Source organism: Cryptomeria japonica, chromosome 11 (assembly GCF_030272615.1).
Source record: "Cryptomeria japonica chromosome 11, Sugi_1.0, whole genome shotgun sequence".
NCBI classification, from domain to species: domain Eukaryota; kingdom Viridiplantae; phylum Streptophyta; class Pinopsida; order Cupressales; family Cupressaceae; genus Cryptomeria; species Cryptomeria japonica.
The window spans coordinates 358326506-358344716 of NC_081415.1; the positions used below are offsets into that span (position 1 = coordinate 358326506).

General features: G+C 40.6%; 1 protein-coding gene across 2 annotated transcripts in view; it reads left to right on the top strand.

Moving 5' to 3' along the window:
- LOC131040193 (probable anion transporter 6, chloroplastic) overlaps nt 1-18211 on the top strand; it is a 284449-nt gene that overhangs the window by 79954 nt on the left and 186284 nt on the right. For both annotated transcript variants that reach the window (XM_057973062.2, XM_057973061.2), the window contains exon 4: nt 1813-1865. In XM_057973062.2, coding sequence (XP_057829045.2) covers nt 1813-1865 — 53 coding nt within the window. The remainder of the gene's footprint in view (nt 1-1812; nt 1866-18211) is intronic.

Genomic DNA, 18211 nt, shown 5'->3' on the forward strand with positions numbered 1-18211 from the left:
CCCCACACCAAACTCAATGTCCCCAAGGTAGCTATGTGTGACACCCACAATCTGCTTTGTGCCCACAACAAACCCCATCCCATGAGAAGGGCAAGAGAATTCTGGTTGAGGATTCCCTGGCTGGCCCCATGCCTAGTCCTTCTAGCCCCCTTAAGGGATGAGCCAAACCCCAAAGTTATCTCCTCAACTAGGAAAGATGAGCTACTAAACCCAGTAATCTCCGTCCTGCTGGGAAAGGGCAACAAGTGACCACTGATTCCTCATGCAAGCCAATGAATGTGCAAAAATGGAACTGCCCCAATTGTGTCAACTTGAAAAACCAAATTATTATGTTGGAAGATAATTTCAACCCACATAACGTTATGAAATGGCTCTCATGAAAGCATTAGGATTCTAGAAGGAGTATATGGCTGTTCAAGACCAACAAGGAGGAACCCAGTGATCACTTTGATGACGAAGGTAGGAAGTTAACAACTTTCCCGCTACATTCCGAACATGGGAAATGTTAGACTAAAAAATCCTCACATTGTAGAAAAACCAGGAAAAGCTGAAAGATAAACTTCCTTAGGTGATTGCATTTAGAAAAAATATTATAAAAACTTCATGACTAGTCTTTATGTGGTACAAAATGAATTACAAAACAGGAAATGGTAAAGTAAGACGGATGCCCTATAAAAAGAACATGAGCCGAGACTATGGTTCATGATGCTATTACTGTTGAAATTGATGAGGACCACCTGAAGACTTCTGTTGTTGACCAAGGCAACGTGTTGAACTAAGAATGGCAGGCTAGCATTGGTTTATAAAATCTGTCTAATATTAGGTAGGTGGTGTATTCTCTCTATTTTTATGCTCCTGTGCTATATTATTGCTGTTTCTTGCCCTGTTTTTTGTTTCTATAGATCTTTGTTAGTTTTAATTGTTCCATACCTTAGTTAAAATTAATATTTTAAACAACATTTTTAATTCAAATTATTAACTAACAGTCAATTATAAATTATCAGTTCTCAATAAATATTTCAAATTAAAATCGATGGATAACAAAGACTTGACAATTCAAAATTTTGGTCTTTGACAATATGACCTATGACTTGGGTCAGAAATTGACTGTTTCAGACTTCGACAAATAATTTGTTACACACAAATGATGATTTAATGTTGACATTTCATATATCACAATCTACTTTTGGATTGGTAGAACACGTCCCTCTTTTGTTGTACAACATTTTGCCATATGCCACTATGCTACTGTACACATCTGTCATGCTTTGGCCATATCACTTACTTCTTCTACCATATGGCTTGTGTTTTGCTTGACTATACATCCATCCAATACTGTATCCCAGTTGTGTTATTATTGCTAGTACTGTACAGTGTGCATCATACAAATCCTTCCACCCTAGCATTGTAAGCTGTCTGTTGGCTCTTTAACCAGTTGTGTGACTATTCTCATCTGACACAATACAGCTTCCTAGCATTCAATTGACTGCATGACATTCTCTTGTTTCATTCTTGGGACAACTCATTGCCATTGTTTGATCATGTATGTGAATGGCCGAATTCTAGTATTGTACGACCATATGAAAGGTCTCCTTTACTGGGTTGTATATACTTAGTCAATCTTGATGATTAGATATATTTTACATTCAGTATGTGTAAATCACTTGGACAATCTTAACCAAACCTGTATCATCTTTGTGAAAACTGCTGCTGGTATATATTTCTATAAATAATTGTGTTAGGGACAAAACTAAAATCAAATGCATGCCTACTTCAATGGTCAATGATATTGTATTATTGCATTGGATCTAGGTTGGCATTGGTGAAGGTGTCTCTCCTTCTGCTGCAACAGAGCTTATTGCCAGGTAAGCTTGCTATATGGTTGTTTTCAGAATTCTTAGCCATTGTATTTACTTTTGTATGCACTAGGAGGCTGTGATTATGAATTTCCTTTTCATACTTACACTGACTATTTAGTTTTTCTTAAACTAATTTAGCCATTTCTAGAATTACTGGATTAGTGGAATGAACATTCACAAATGTAGAATTACAAGTAGAAATGCCAAACTAAAACACAATATGTTTGAACAGATTACATAGTGTCCTTTTTCTTGTATTTACCAATTGCTACAATAAGCTGAAGCTAATTATAGAACTCAAACTACTTTAATGATCCCCTCTATACAATGATTTGATAAATCCTTCCAACAGGAAATTTTCAGAACTATATAGAGTGATTCCTAGCAAAACTGGAGATTTTACACGCTCTCTCTATGTTTCTTATGTCGGTCTTGCAATATTTGATGTTTTGGTCACTTTCTATATTGGTTGCCACCATCGAGTCAATATCGTATGACAAACTATGGGCATGTGGCAAAGATATTGATATGCAAAGTTCATTGGATTGGTGGAATTCAGGGGTTGAAAATAGCTCATTCCATTTGGAGTAGGAGTGAGAAAAATTGAGAATCTGCGAGTTGGGGCTAGAGGTTGGAGTTCTGAAATATCTGATGCCAGGAGGATAAGGGTTTGAAAAATTCGGAAGTCTGCAGGGTTGGGAGGGTTCAGGGTTCTAAGATACTACATGCAAGATGGAAATTGGGACAAGAAACTCCAAAAACCTGCATGTGGATTTGAAAGAGGAAAATTTGTTGGGGTTTAGAGATCTGTAAAGACCTGTGCCAACTTATCCCAAAGTTTTGCTCTTTACCTCAATGTTTACTGAACAGGCAATTCGTCAAACAGTTTGTATGCATATGAATATAAAAGTGGTTTTCTGTTTGCAGCATTTTGGATAATGTCCTTATGATTTCAAATCAATTTCTCATTGCACAATATTTATAGATTTGAAGCACATAACATCATTTAATATTCTTCCCAAAAATTATCATAAAATGAGGATAACAACTGCTGCTTTGAACAGTGAAATGCAAAGAAACAACAGTCATAAATCTGACCTTAAACAACCAGCAAACAAGGTCTGATGGTTGTAGCTTCACTCCAGAACTCTCAACATCCATCTCCAATGGAATTCTTGACATTCAATGACATCGCTAGCATTCCAGTCAGCTGCCATGAGTCCCACGCCACTCCAAACAGCTCTAGTTTTCTCACAAGCAATCTGAAAGTGTTCTTAACCAGCAGGGAAAAGGTTGCAGGTCTTTACCAGCAAAATGGCCTCCAAACCACTGCAAACTCCCAACTCCAGCTATAAATCCACGTATTCCCTCAAATACTCAGGTTAGAAGCAAGTGGCCAACAAATATATTCCCAAATGCCACCTTGGGATTGTTTTTGAGTTCCCACAAACCCTCTACCTGCTCCTGCATTGACATGCTACCCTAGTTTAGTGTTTGCAGCCAGACCAAACACAATAATCGCCCAAAATCACTCAATAACTCCATTGTTCAACATCAAATGTCATCTTCTAAACCATGGCGGCCACATTTCTAGACAATAAATTAAAGAAATCTCACTTGTGCACTGGAAAGAATAATAAATCATTGGCTTGCAAAACTTCTGATAAATTAATTTAAACCCAACTGTTCAATCTCTTGTCTGAAACTTGTATTATTCACTTGCAAATTGGCTAGGGTAAATCTCTCACTACCAAAACCAATTCCCTTGGGATTTTTGGCCTAGGATTTTCTCCAACAAGAAGCTCAAACTCCGCAATAGAGAAAAATAAACAAGCATACTAAATGAGCTTCAAATCTTCTTTTAACATTTTTCTAACGAATATTCCGGATGGGTCCTTTTAATTTCTTTCTTAAAATATTTTATTAAAGCACCTTTATAAAGTGACTTTCAATATTTCCCTTTTACTTCACTTCAGTCGATTTATAAAATTAATTAAAGTTATCCATAAAATTTTCTTTATTGAACAACTTTATTTAATTGATAAATCTATTCCGTGATAAAGCTCCACGAGAATTAAATAGGCTAAATGGGTCATTTCTGACTAGTTCATGAAACTATGCATTACAATCCTCCCTTCCTGAGATTGCTTGTCCTCAAGCAATTGAATATTTGGATGTTGCAAAACCCTTTCACCTTCTTAGGTGGCATCCTCTAAAGGCGAGTCCTTCCATTTGATGAGATATTCCTTGAGCACTCTGCTCCTCAAGCTCCTCTCTTTTGACATCTAGGTTAACATTAGGAACCAAAATCAAAATTTGTTTCCTTATCCAATGATGGAAGCTCTAGTGATGAAGTAATGTGCTGCCCAAGTGCCCTTTTGAGGCAAGAAACGTGGAACACATTATGAACTTTGCTATGTTCAGGCAACTCCAATTCATAGGCTACTTAACAAATCCTCCTCACAATCTTGTAAGGCCTATAGAAGCGATCTTGTAGTTTGTCAGCACCACTCTTCTTTAGAGAAGATTGGCTGTAAGGTTAAGCCCAAGAAAACTAAATGTCCCACCTCAAAACCTCTCTCAACTTGGCACACATCTGCTTAAATCTTCCACCAATTCTGTGTTGGAGGTTATTCTAAGTGACCTAAAGATGTCCTCACTATCTTAAATCCAATCCTTCACCTTAGGAGCTTTGCTATACCCAAATGCCAAGTCTACGAAAGACATAGTATCATATTTGTAAAATGCTTGGAAAGGAGTCATCCCACTCGACATATGGTAGGTGGTATTGTAGCAATCTTCACCCAAATGTAACCCCTTGGTCCAAGCCTTTTGTTGCTTTGCAACATAATTTTGCAAGCAACCTTCCACCCATTTGTTAACAAGTTTTGTTTGTTCATTTGTTTGAGGGTGGTAAATGGTGCTTGGGGTCAACTTTGTGCCAACCAACCCGAATAGCTCCTGCCAAAATACATTGCTATCCCAATCGCTGGCAATGTTCTTTAGTAACACATGGAGACTAACAACTCTCTAAACAACAACTTTTCAACCTAAGGTATCTTGTATTCAGATGATATGGCAAATAAATGCACATATCTGATCAACATGTCAACTACCACATAGATACAATCTTTGCAATGAACTCTATGGAGACTTATGATAAAATCCATGGATATACTCTCCCACTTCTGCTCTGGGATAGGTAAAGGCTGCAATAAACTTGGGAAAGTATGCTTTGACTTGTTTTGCTGACAAGTCATACACTCATGAACTTGATGCAAGACATCATCTTTGAAACCCAAACTGAGAATCTCACTATAATTTGATTTTAGTTTTTGAAATAACCTGGATGTCTTGCAAGGGGTGTGCCATGAAAGGCGCTGGAAATTTTCTCCTGTAACTTCAATTCAAGCACCAAATAAATTGTGTCCTTGTAGTAGATGACCTCATCTACCATGTTGTATGTGTCATCTTGAATCCTTCCATCAATTCGCTTGCAAAAGTGTTTTTAAAATACTCAAGTAAAAGGTGAGCCTTCCAATCAGCTGAAATCTTGGTCAAAGAGTACATAATGGGTTTCCTGGAAAGAGCGTCTGGTACAATATTCCTCTTCCCATTAACATACTCAATGGAAAATTCATATTTGTGAATTTTGCTTACCCATTTCAATTGTCGCTCATTCAAGTCTTTCTCCAAGAAATATTTCAAATTGTTATGATGTATTTTGACAACAAATTCCCCACGTACCGAATATTGCCTAAACTTTGCCAATGCATGCATGATGGCAAGCTACTCCTTATTGTAGATGGAATATAGTCTGTCAACGTCATAGAGCTTTTTGCTCTCATAAGCAATCGGGTGCCTATTCTACATAAGAGTTTCTCCAATCCCTTGACCTAAAGCATGACACTCTAAAATAAGGGGGAAAGGGAAATCAATAATGCGGAAATAGGACAAGTTTACATTAGCTCCTTAAGTTTGTCGAATGTGCATTGAGCCCCCTTAGTCTATTTGAAAGCTTCCTTCTTAGTGAGATTTGTAAGAGGAGCACCAAGTTGAGAGAACCCCTTCACAAACTTCCTCTAGTAACTTCAAAGGATGAAGAATCTTGTCAACTTTATTAGTGTCTCCGACGGTGACAAGTCCAATATGGCTTGAATTTTCTCCTGATGGATCTTCACTCCATTTACACTGATCACATGCCACAAGTAAAGTATCTCTGTCAATCCAAACTCGCATGGAAGCTTTGGAAAACAAGGATTGTGCCTCCATGATGCCTAACACCTCATTGAGCTGCTGAGATGATCTTCCCAAGTCTTGCTGTAAATAAGAATATCTTCAAAGAATAATAGTAAAACCTTCCGCAATTACTTTTTGAAGATGTTCATGCAAGACTAAAAGGTAGTCGGAGCATTGGTCAAACCAAAGGGCATGACTAGGAACTCATAGTGACCATAATGATACTGGGAACTCACAAACATGATGCAAGCCATCATCTTTATACCCCTTCATGAAAATCTTCATGTAATTTGGGAGTAGTTTTTGAAATAACTTGGATGTGTGGTAAGGGGAGTGCCATGAATAACCTTCAAAATTTTCCCCTTCAACTTCGGAGCACCAAATAAATTTTCTCCTTATAGTAGATGACCTCATCTAACACCCTGTACTTGTCATCTTGAATTTTGTCCTCCATCAGCTCACATGGAAAAGTGTTTTTGGAATACTCAACTAAAAGGTGAGCCCTCCACTTAGTTGACATCAAAGAGCACATATTTGTTATCATGGAAAGAGCATTTGCTACAATATTCCTCTTCCCTTAAACATACTCAATGTCAAAGTCATATGCATGAATTTTGCTTACCAACTTCTATTTTCGCTCATTCAAGCCCTTTTACTCCTAGAGATATTTCGAACTGTTATGATCTATTCAGACAAGTAATTTCCTGCCTACCAAATATTGGCTGAACTTTTCCAATGCATGCATGATGGCAAACATATCCTTATCCCAGATGGAATATAGTCTCTCAACATCACAAAGCTTCCTGCTCTCATAAGCAATGGGGCGCTTGTTCTGCATAAGAACTTTTCCAATCCCCTGACCTAAAGCATCACACTCCAAAACAAAAGGCTTAGAGGATTCAGTAATGCCAAAATACGACAAGTGCTCATTATCTCCTTATGTTTGTTGAATGTAAACTGCGCCTCCTCATTCCATTTGAAAGCTCCCTTCTTAGTGAGATTTGTAAGAGGAGCAATAAGCTGAGAGAACCCTTTCATAAACCTCCTATAGTAATTGGAAAGGCTAAAGAATCCCCTCAACTCTGGTAGTGTCTTTGACGTTAACAAGTCCAATAAAGCCTGAATTTTCTCTTGATGGACCTTCACTCCATCTGCATCGATCACATGCTTGAAGTAAAGTATCTCTGTCAATCCAAACTCACACTTGGAAGCTTTCTGAAAACAAGGATTGTGCCTCCATGATGCCCAACACCTCATCAAGGTGTTGAGATGATCTTCCCAAGTCCTACTATAAATGTGAATAGCATCAAAGAATAGCAGTAAAAACTTCCACATTTTTTTATGAAGATGTTCATGCAAGATTGAAAGGTATCAGAAGTATTGGTCAAACCAAAGGGTATGACTAGGAACTCATAGTGACCTTAATGACACCAGGAACTCACAAACATGATGCAAGACATCATCTTGGAGACCCTTAAAATTAATTTCTCTCTAATTTGCTGGTAGTTTTTAAAATAAAGTGGATATCTTGCAAGGCAGTGCCTCTAGTGGCCCTCAAAATTTTCTCCTTCAACTCCTATTCAAGCACCAAATAAATTTCTATCAAGAAATGCTCAAGTGTTCTTTTGTCATGGGTCAGACTTCGGGCCTTCCCCTTTCATCCTTGCATCTTGCCTTCAATACTTGGGGATCCATTGACCAACTGCATGATAGATTCAAGAGCTAGTAGCTTAGTCATGCCTAAGAAGGTAGTTGACCTTCTTGGCATCGAATATGAACCTTGTTGGTTGAAAATTTTGTACACTTGGGGAAATATACAAAATTGTGCTTTCAACCACAGCACACGAGTAAAAACTCTCCTAATTAAGGGAAGGCTCCCCCTATCTAACTACAACTTGGAAAGTAAAATGGGATGGGACAGCAATCTTTCTTCTTTTTTCAAGAAAGACAATATCCTTTTCTCTTCATAGAAAAGGATAGCGATTGAATAACAACAGTAACCACTTTTAAGTGAAATAGGAGAAAGGAAATGAAGTTTCCTGAAAGTGCAAAGACTTCCGTCACTTCTTTCAGGACGGGACAGCAATATCAAGCTCAAAGACTTGACTATTGGAAGTCCTATCTACCCTTTGCTATACTAAATTTTTACAATGAATAAAAGATAACAGCTCAAAGACTGGAATAATCTATTCTTTCAACACAAAGACAAAAATTAATGCAAGCTCAAAGACTTGCTGCTATTTCTTATCAAACAGTAATTTTTTCTTCAAGAATAGACGCAAGCTCAAAGACTTGCTGCTCCTTCAAGAGAGTTTCCTATTTTAATTAATCTTCTGTACTTGCAGCTCAAAGACTTCAAATCAGATTGGACTAAGCTCCTTTAGAAATACTTTGCATAGAAGAAATAAAAAGATTCAAACTCAAACATGTAGCTCAAAGACTCAAAACTTGAGTAATCCTTTATTATTCTTCAAAAACTTTCAATCTACATACATAAGCTCAAAGACGACTTGCTGTAAATTTGGCAGAGTTTTTGCTTGCTTTCCAAAAAAGATATATTTACAATGGACCTCTCAAGTATTTATAGAAGAGGAGCCTTGAGAAAAAGGTGGGAGGATCCTAACTAACTTGAGAGATTCTTTCAACCACCAAGACTCATTCAATAAATAACTGAGACTTCATTAACTAATTAAGAGTTACTCTAACTAACTAAGACTTATTCCAACTACAGTCCTAATCGGACACAACTTGTAGTTGCCTTACATGTAATTACAAAAGTGCAAGTAATGTGTAACTTGCATTTTACAAAAAAAAAACTTTTACATGTAACTTGTCAAAACAAAATTACAACTAAAGATTACAAAAGAGGGAAAATTCAACTAGGTGTTGAAAAACACTTAAGTTGAATTTTGTGAAGACACGAATCCTTGAAATTTCTGGATGCTCACTTGTAGTTCCTCGGGATTCGGTTCATGGGTGTTCTTAGCAACAACCATAGTCTTCAGAATAGTGTCGTGACAGCGGAGGAGCGCGGAATTGTCTTTATCCAGGATAGACTGGATCTCATGCAAAAAGGCTTGGTGTTTCATCAATGCTTGAATTGAAGCTGCCGAGAATTGTTCGCTCCTTCATTCATTATGAATCCTCATCTGTAAATCAGCAAGAACTTCTTCTTCTGGAATCAGCTCTCCATCCCGACTTACTATATTGCAAGAGACCCTTTCACAATGTGAGACAATACCTCGATAGACTTCATCCCGGAATCTCCTTGCATCACTGATCTCCTCAATGAGGGATTTAAGAACAAGGGTCTTGTTTTCCATGAGTTCTTCAAATTCCAAGTACATGACCCTGGAAGAGATGATGGCGTGCTCCTGCAAAATACTCAACTGTTGTTGGGGCATGGTACGCCAGATTGCCAGACTTTTCTCAACACTTTCCAGATTCTTTTTGAAAGTGTTAGAAGTCTGATCCAGTTTCTCCTCAATGGTTTTTAACTTAGACATTATTTGAAAAATGTCTTTTACCACTTGTACACATTGATCACAAAGCTGATCAACCCAGGAATTCAGTGCTTGTACTTTCTGAGTAGCCCTTTCCACTCCACGAATCGATTCTTGGGAACCAGAAGAACCTATGGAGTTACTCCCTTCAGCAGTAGGTTTTGTGATTTTGTGAATGGCTGCCATGAGCTGTCGGTTTTCTTCTTCTAGCTTGTCTTTCTTTGCAAGAAGATCGTCACACCTTTGCACTAGTGAAGCAACAGAAAATTGAGCATCATGTTTAATGACCTCATGTGTTTGCTTGCCCAATTCTACCCTTGTAACCTTATAATCAGCAGCTGACATTTCATCAAGTGGTTTATCTGCAATAGGTTCCACAATTTCAGCTACTTTCATCTTGTTGCTATCAACAGTTACCCTAGAGATAGTCTTTGCCTTCTTAGAAACTTTGGATCTGGACTGTTTGAGTTGCTGGTAGTCAAAGGCATCAGGTCAGATCTCTTGCTTCTTTCTTTTCGGGGTGAAAGAACTAAGCCATGGAGGCAAAGTCATCAACTCACTTCAGTAGCAGCCGTAGGCAAAGGAGTAGCAGTTTCTGTTTGAATTACCGTGGTCACCCTGGGAGGAATATCTGTTTGAATAGCGACCACGGTTTGCTCAGTTACCAATGGACATGAAGATTGTCTCATGAATTCTTCAAAACCAGAAGTGGAAGTATCAATTTCTGATAACTGAATGCAAGAGGGATTATCTTCAGGAACTTTCAACACACTTTCTCGTTGTCGATCAGGAGAAGGCTCGTACGCTGAAATGGGAACTGCATTCTGAGGAGTCTCATCTACGAGCAAATCAGGAGGAGAAAGAGGCGTCTCAATGGAAACTGGAGGAATGACCTTGTGAGGCGAGTCTGAAACTGGAGACTTAGGCGCATCGTCAGATTGCTGCCCCTCTTCTGGATTATCCAGATCGATCACCCGAACATGGAACCGTGATTTCTCCTTCCCACGAGTAGTCGTCTCCTCAGGGGGAAGCACTACTGCACGACTAACTCGTAACTTGATCCTTGTGCCCGAAGATGAAGCACCCTCCTTGTTATCAATCTGAATCTCAGACTTCCGTCGAAGAGGCCCTGTAGAATCATCTTCTTTACCAACCTTGATTTTGATAAGTCTAACAGCATTACTTTTCAGCCATGCGTTAGTGTTGGCCAAGATAGGCTGAAATCTGTCAAGGATGGAGACGCACTCCTTGTGTGACCATTGGATCAAAGGAAGTGGAGCTTCCTCAACCCTTCGTGAAGTGTATTCAGGATCAAGTATATGTCCGTCATTGGTCATCCCTTGTGGGAATCCGCCAAGTTCAAGTCAACAATTTGCTCAACAGTGAGCCTGCAGTAATCCATCTTCAGAACTTCGGCTTCCGTGCGGAGATCTTCCCAGATGTCTTCAATGCGATGAACATGCACAAAGGATTTCTTGAGCTTCTCCTTCATACCTCTATAATCAAAATCAGCTCTAGGTTTGAACCTCTTAAGCGTGATTTCCTACAATTAAGCCTCCATGGCCTTAGCCTTCATAGATGTGAGAAGGGAGTATCGACCAATTTTCAATGGGTTTGTGCTAGAGATCCCCATTCCAACCTTGTGTCTAGCAGACTGAAAAGTATGAACAACCATGATCTGTCTTTCCAACTCCATAAGAATTATCTTATCGGTTGGGTATCTTGGAAGCATGTATGGCTGACCATCATAGCATCCAATCCTCATATAGGTGAAGGTGGGAAATTGTAGGAACAAACACCTATACTCAGACACCTTGACCCATGCCTCATTTGATACTCTTTTGTTCTTGAGATCCATGTCAAACTGACACATGAAATATCCGAAGAATGCATCTTGGACTCTTCTGAAATGCAGTCTGCTGGGTTTCAATGGCAACTGGTCATAATATTCCCAAACTGGTATAAGCGAGTGATCACCCTTGGTAGAAAGACCTAGAAAGTGTCTAAGTGACGCTGCTAAATATACCAAATAAGAATTCATGAAGAAGGTCATAGTGGTAGGAACTGCTGCAAGTTGTTTGCACAAGGCATTGCTGATGATTTCACCCCATGAAATGTGATGCGACTGCCGTATGAACATAATGAATTGATACATCCATGGCTCAAAGACATTGGAGTGCTCAAGGCCCATCATCCTGTTGAGAAGAGTGATGGTGTCTCCTATCTCCCACTTGAAATCACAACGGTACAACTTTGCCCATGTTGAGAAGGAAGGACGTGGCTCTTGGATCCACCTATTGATGTGTCGCTTGCAATCTTTTTCCCTTTTCACATAATACTTTGTTGCACTTTCTTTGGTGATTTCCATATAAACAGGTGCAGGAGGTATTCTGAAAACCTTCTCGATTGTATCCGCATCAAGGCGAGTTATAGCTTCAACATCATCTTTTTTGATGACTCTTAATTCCTTATCAAAATGATGGGCGCATGCAAGAACGAACTCAGGTTCTAGAGCAGCCACTGGGAAAGAAGATGCATGATGGATATGGCTGTCCAACAACCGCTGCAAGTTGTTATCCTGTGGATCTTCTACCCTGTTGATGAATTCTGCCATATCAACGTGCCCTATTTCCGTGTCCCTGATGCGATCCAAAGGAGAAGAAACCTGGGAAGGTGCAACCTCATTTTGGTATTTGTCATATTTGTATTTCATTTTCTTTGGAGTTGGAGATGCCGGCAAATCTGACATTGATTGTGAACCTGGAATGCTGTGATGAAGACTTAAAAGAGTTAAGGCAACATCATAGTCAGCTGCAAATATCATTCTTCCTTCTTCAAATGGGTAAAACTTTGATCTCTGAATTTCACGGTTTTGTGAGAGGAAGAGGGGAGATATGTAGAAATGGGAAAATCTTGACTTTGACCAATTTCGGATCTTGGGAGAATTTTCGCAAGTATATAAGTTGGAAAGGACATAGATGCAATCGGGATTTTAAAACCCAAATACAAGTACACTTGTAAATTCCAAAATGGAGAAATGGACGAAAAATGAGATTTTGACTTGCGGGAAATGATGGAAATGGAAAGTACGGATATGGGGAACATGAATGGATAGAAATGGGAATATCTGGGAAAGTCATTTTCATGAAAATGGGAAGAACTTTTCAACATGTAATCCGGTTTTTAAAACCCGAATTTGCAAGGGAGGGGTATTTCACACTTTTCAAGCTTGGAATTTTAACCAAAAATGATTAAGTTCCTTAACCGTAGGGGAAGAACAAGAATTTCCAGCGAACTTGTAATCGAGATTAAAAATCCTGAATACAAGTTAAGAGGGAATTTTGGGAAGAACAATGCAATTCAACAATTGCATATTAAGGGGAAGATTTCTTTCACAAAAACCAATTTATAGGGGAAGAACATCACATGCCAAAAATGCAACAAATAATGAAAAATTAAGAAAACAAGAAAATAATAAAATGAAGGGAAGAAAGGAAAGAGAACATACCTTTCTTAAAAATGCAAAATGCTTCTCGAATAATGCAACAATTCTTGGAATGAGGAAGCAAAACTGGTGAAAAGGAGCAATCCGGGATGTCAAACCGTTGTCACGTTTTTTCCTAAAAATGCCCCAAACTGATAAATATAGCAGCAATCTCAAAGTTGGAGGACCAAAATGCTAATGAGAGTGTGCATCCAAGTTTATTAGAGCAAAACGCCTAAGGAGGAAGAAGAAGCAATGATGCCAAATGTTTGAAAACGTTGCCAAAGGGAATCACATGGCCACCATTATAAACTCCAACAGCATCATTAAATGGTGCGAAAATCCTCTCACCCTCCACGCCTAGGTAGAAAAAGGCAAAACGATTTAGGAGAGTGGATTAAAAACGCCCAAAAAGTGGATTAGAAGAACCACGCGTTTGCTGATCTAGGGCAAAAAACCAGTTAATATAACCTCCATTTGGCGTGAAAGATGTTCATGATTGCATGAAAATAGGGTAGAAGCAAAAACGCGTTTCCTCCCTAAAAAATCTCCACAAAAAATTGCTTTGAAATCTTCAACAAATCGATTTTTCATGCAAATCGGGTTTTGGGAGACACATGACAAGTTCGAACTGCCCAAAATGAAGCAAATCGGGTTTTAGAGAGAAAATAACAAGTTTTATTCACTTTTTCCACTTACATGCCAAAATCGGGTTTTTTAAGACAAATGGCAAGTTTAAAAATTCACTTTTTCACTTACCAAGCCAAAATCGGGTTTTTTGGAGCAAACTGCAAGTTTAAAAATTGTCAAAAATGCATTTGCAAGCCAAAATCGGGTTTTTTGGAGCAAATTGCAAGTTTAAAAATACTTGTAAAAGGGAAATAAAATCCCTACAACAACTTAGAAACACTTGCACATATGTAATGGGGATTTAAAATCCTTATTACATGTAAAAACCATTAAAGTAGGGTTTTTTTGACCAAACTGCAAGTTTACTTGCAGTTGAGCCAAAAAATCCCTATTTTAACTAAAAATGACCAAAAAACAATAAAAAGATAAAAACATCAAAGGGGAAACTTAAAATAAATTACAAGTGACATATTTAAAATAAAAGTGCACATGTAATTGGTCAAAAATTCCCCTACAAAGACCAAAACAATGAATATCATTAAAACTTGCAGTTTGAAGAAAATTCTCCACCTGCAGTCTGGGTTTTAAAACCCGAAATTGAAGGAAAGGCATAGCAAACGAACCCAGAATTGGACGAAATTCGAAATGTAGTTCGAGAATGAACTGAGGGTTAAGCCAGTCCAAGGATAAGTCAAAATTTTGCCTCGGGAAGTGTGCCATAGAGTAAAAATTTTCATTTTTTTTCATAAAAATTTCACCGTAGTGGTCCTTCATTTTTGGAAACAAGAATGAGGACAACAAACTTGTGACTCAAGGGGTTGCCCAACTAGATGGCACCTTTGTTAGGATGGTAGGGGTTGTTAAAAAATTGAAGTTAACCTTGCACACATGCCCTGGTTGCACTGTTGTTTCAAAACATATCAATCATTGAACTCCCTACCTTCTTTGCCATCTGTTTGTCTAGAGACTTCACAACCAAGATAGGTGGATACTTGTCTTTCTTAGGGGTAAAAACGTATGTTAGTACGAATAATAATTATAAATGTGTTATGTGTGTTTATCCTTTGCTATTGCCGAGAGGTTCCCGTCGGGTAGTTGGGAGTTGGTGATGGTTGGCAACTTGGCCAACCGTCGAGTCTCTATATTGTTTGGTTGGAACCTTGGCAGGGGGGATCATGTATGAACAATTGGGGACATTGGAATAAAGATATAACTTTCTGGTCTAATTATTATCATCTGTCATTTATGTTATGATGTACAATTGTTCTGTTCTATAAATGCTTGGTACGTGTAGGAACTACTGTGTATTGATTATTCACCAACTGTACATTTAGGACTAAACATTTTGGCGCCATTGCCTAAACGAACCTGGGGATAACTATGGCAGCAGGCGGAAGCAATTATTGGGCCGACCGTTTAACTAGCAATTAATTGTCGTGGACAGCGACACGCACGAGGAGAGTACCGCGGAAGAGGAACGAGAGGATCAGTTGACGGCAGACTTGCTGGAGTTGTGGGACGTGTCGGTCACGCAGTACGTGCAGCGAGAGGCTCAGGAGAGAGCCGTCTCGAAAGGCACGGTACGTGGTGAACTCATCGTTAGCACCCCCGTCTTTGACCTACTCGGGAGCATTCCAAGGTTACTCGCCTGAAACTTGATTGCACGTCAAGACCAAAGAGAAGAAACAACAAAGGAACTTCGGCGGCAACAAGTCCTCCGACAGTACAAAGAATGGAGTCGTAGGGAGGATGAGGAGAGGGAAGCCAGTCGGCGCCGTACCTCTGGCACTTGATGCCCCTACGACCAAACAAAGATAGACGTACCACTACTACCGCAGGAGTAAACGAAGGAACTGTACGAAGATCCCTCCGTATAAAAGAACAGGTCGACAGGAGATGGTGACTAAGAGAGGTTGCTGACTCGAGGAGTTCGGAGAAACACAGCAGAAGTCGGAGTGTGAGTCGGAGTCGGAGTCGTAGTCGGGAGAGGCAAAAACTGTGTACCTGGAAGGAGTTGGCCGAGGTCGCCAGGAACCTGCCACTTCCAGACGCAGCGGAGGAAGATCTCGTTGACCAGGCCCCACACTCGACGTCAAGTGACGAAGACTCCAGAATTGAATCACAAAGTACCCAATCGGAATTTTTCGAACAAGGAGAGGAGGCGGTATGAGACCTGCACGAGGAAATCACCACTATTTTCGAAGCAACGTTGTCTGGCATTAAAAACTTGTCCTTGTCGAGGGCATCAAAATAGGAAGATCGGATCCAGAAACCCCAGGAAGGAGGGACTATAGAAGTGAAGGTGACCAAAGCCCGGTTGGCAGGGACCCAACCAGACCAGGAGTGTACGGTACCCTCCGGACACATAGTACCTTCCCGACATATAACCATTTCCAGGCACTGCATAAAACCGCACAGAAAAAAGATGGCACACACCCCAGAGAAACAAAAACTTCCAAAATTCATGGGCGACGGGTTAGAGGACCTCGTACGGCATTGCAAGACATGCGTCACCAACTGGGAAGCGAATGGCCAGGATGATCGGGACTACTGGGTAAAGGCATTTTCGGCCACTTTGCGGGGAATAGCTATTGACTGGTACACATACCTTGATGCTGAGCATAAAACATCTTGGAGCAATCTAAAGAAGGCCTTCGAGGAAGAATTCAAACTCCTACGGGACGACAACGAGATTGTGGCGGAAATTTACAACACCAAACAAGGAAAAAACGAAAGTGTACGCGCACATAACAGAAGGCTGAGGGAACTGCTGAACAAAATGGAGAACCAGCCGGCAGATGGCCTCAAGAAGCGGTGGTTTGTGGAAGGATTGGTACCATCCCTGAGAAGGACGATGAAAGTAGTCCCTCTGCCATCGTACGATGAAGCATACAACCGCGCCATGGATATTGAAAGTGAAAACAAGACATCCCGAGGGAAGTGACGGACCAGCGATGGTGACAGCACGGACGACGACAGCGACGGGGGATCCAAAACCGTGCAAGCACTCCGCAAAGATATGATGAGGATGATGGAGTTAAAAGATGACAAAGAAAGTGGTAGGGAAGGAAAAGAACTATGATGTACTGACTGCAAGACCAAAGGACACACTAAAGGAGGTTGTCCTCGTAAAGTCTTCTGCGACATCTGCCAAATAACGGGACACTCCACCAAGGAATGCTCGTACAACTTGAAGGCACAGAGTACACAAGTGCTCTACGCCCAACCCGACCAAACCACACCACCGACAACACCGCCAAGGCCAACAACAAACCCAGATGCCTCACCCGGAGGGTACAGAAACAATCGGCGGGGTAACAACAGATCCAATAATAACACACTGAGGAGCAGAATTTAATACGACGGGAAGGGGCGACCCATGATTCAGTGCAGGAAGTGCAATGAATGGGGTCACTTTGCCCGAGAATGCCAAAACGGAGGTGATGTAGGAAGTTTGCTGTGCAGATGGTGCGGTCCAGGAAATCACGAGGACATAGATTGTCCAAAGCAAAAAGGGGTGAACATGCTTGATGTGGAGGGATCAAGGGAAGACGTGCTGACAATCACAAGGTTGCAAAACAAGAAATCCATGTACCCGGACCCTCGCATAGAAAAAGAAAGACTTCAGGAGGCAAGGGCAGATATCCAGCGGGCGATGGCTGGAGAGCAGAGGGCCTCGCACCTGGCCGCCGATATGCCAGTCTGGTCGGAATCAGAGAAGACTATCATCAAGCAGATGTTACAAACCACAATACCCGTGTGGGTGTACGACCTTCTGCAGACCATGCCACAGATAAGGATGGCTTTGACAAATATAACCATGGACACTACCCTCGAATAGGAACACCAAACGGTGGCGGAACCATGTACTACGGACCAGGTGAAGGAATCTGGTACGGATGCCATGAATCCTATGCTACTCGCGGTGGGCGTCGGACGGAAACCAGAGTAGTAGAGATGGATATAATGGGGCAGAAGCTTACAAACACCATTGTTGATGGTGGGTCCGGAGTCGACGTACTACTGGAGGGAACTTGGCGAAGCCTTGGCAAGCCTACACTCTGGGCACCAACCTTCCACCTGGTTGGTGCCGACCAACACGGTATCGAACCCCTCGGTACCCTCATGGCACAAAAGGTGGTAATTGGGACGTAGTAGTTCCTTCTAGATTTTGTAGTCATTCCGCTGGAAAGGAAAGCGTACGACGCTCTTCTAGGAAGGGGGTGGCTGATCATGGCCAAAGCTGATCATAACTGGAAAAGGAATACGCTCTCAATCTAGAGTGACGGTCATAAGTATGTAATTGATCTCAGGAACCAGTCCGTCAGCGAAGAGCTCGCGTCATCAGACTCCGACTCAGAAGATTCCAATCGATGGGAGTGGGGCTCTGAAGAAGGCAGAGGAGGGAAAGAGCCCGACGAGGAAGGAGTGTTGGAGTTGGACGGGTGTTTGGAGGATGGAGCTAGTTCAATGGCGGGACTTTTTCATTAGCAAAT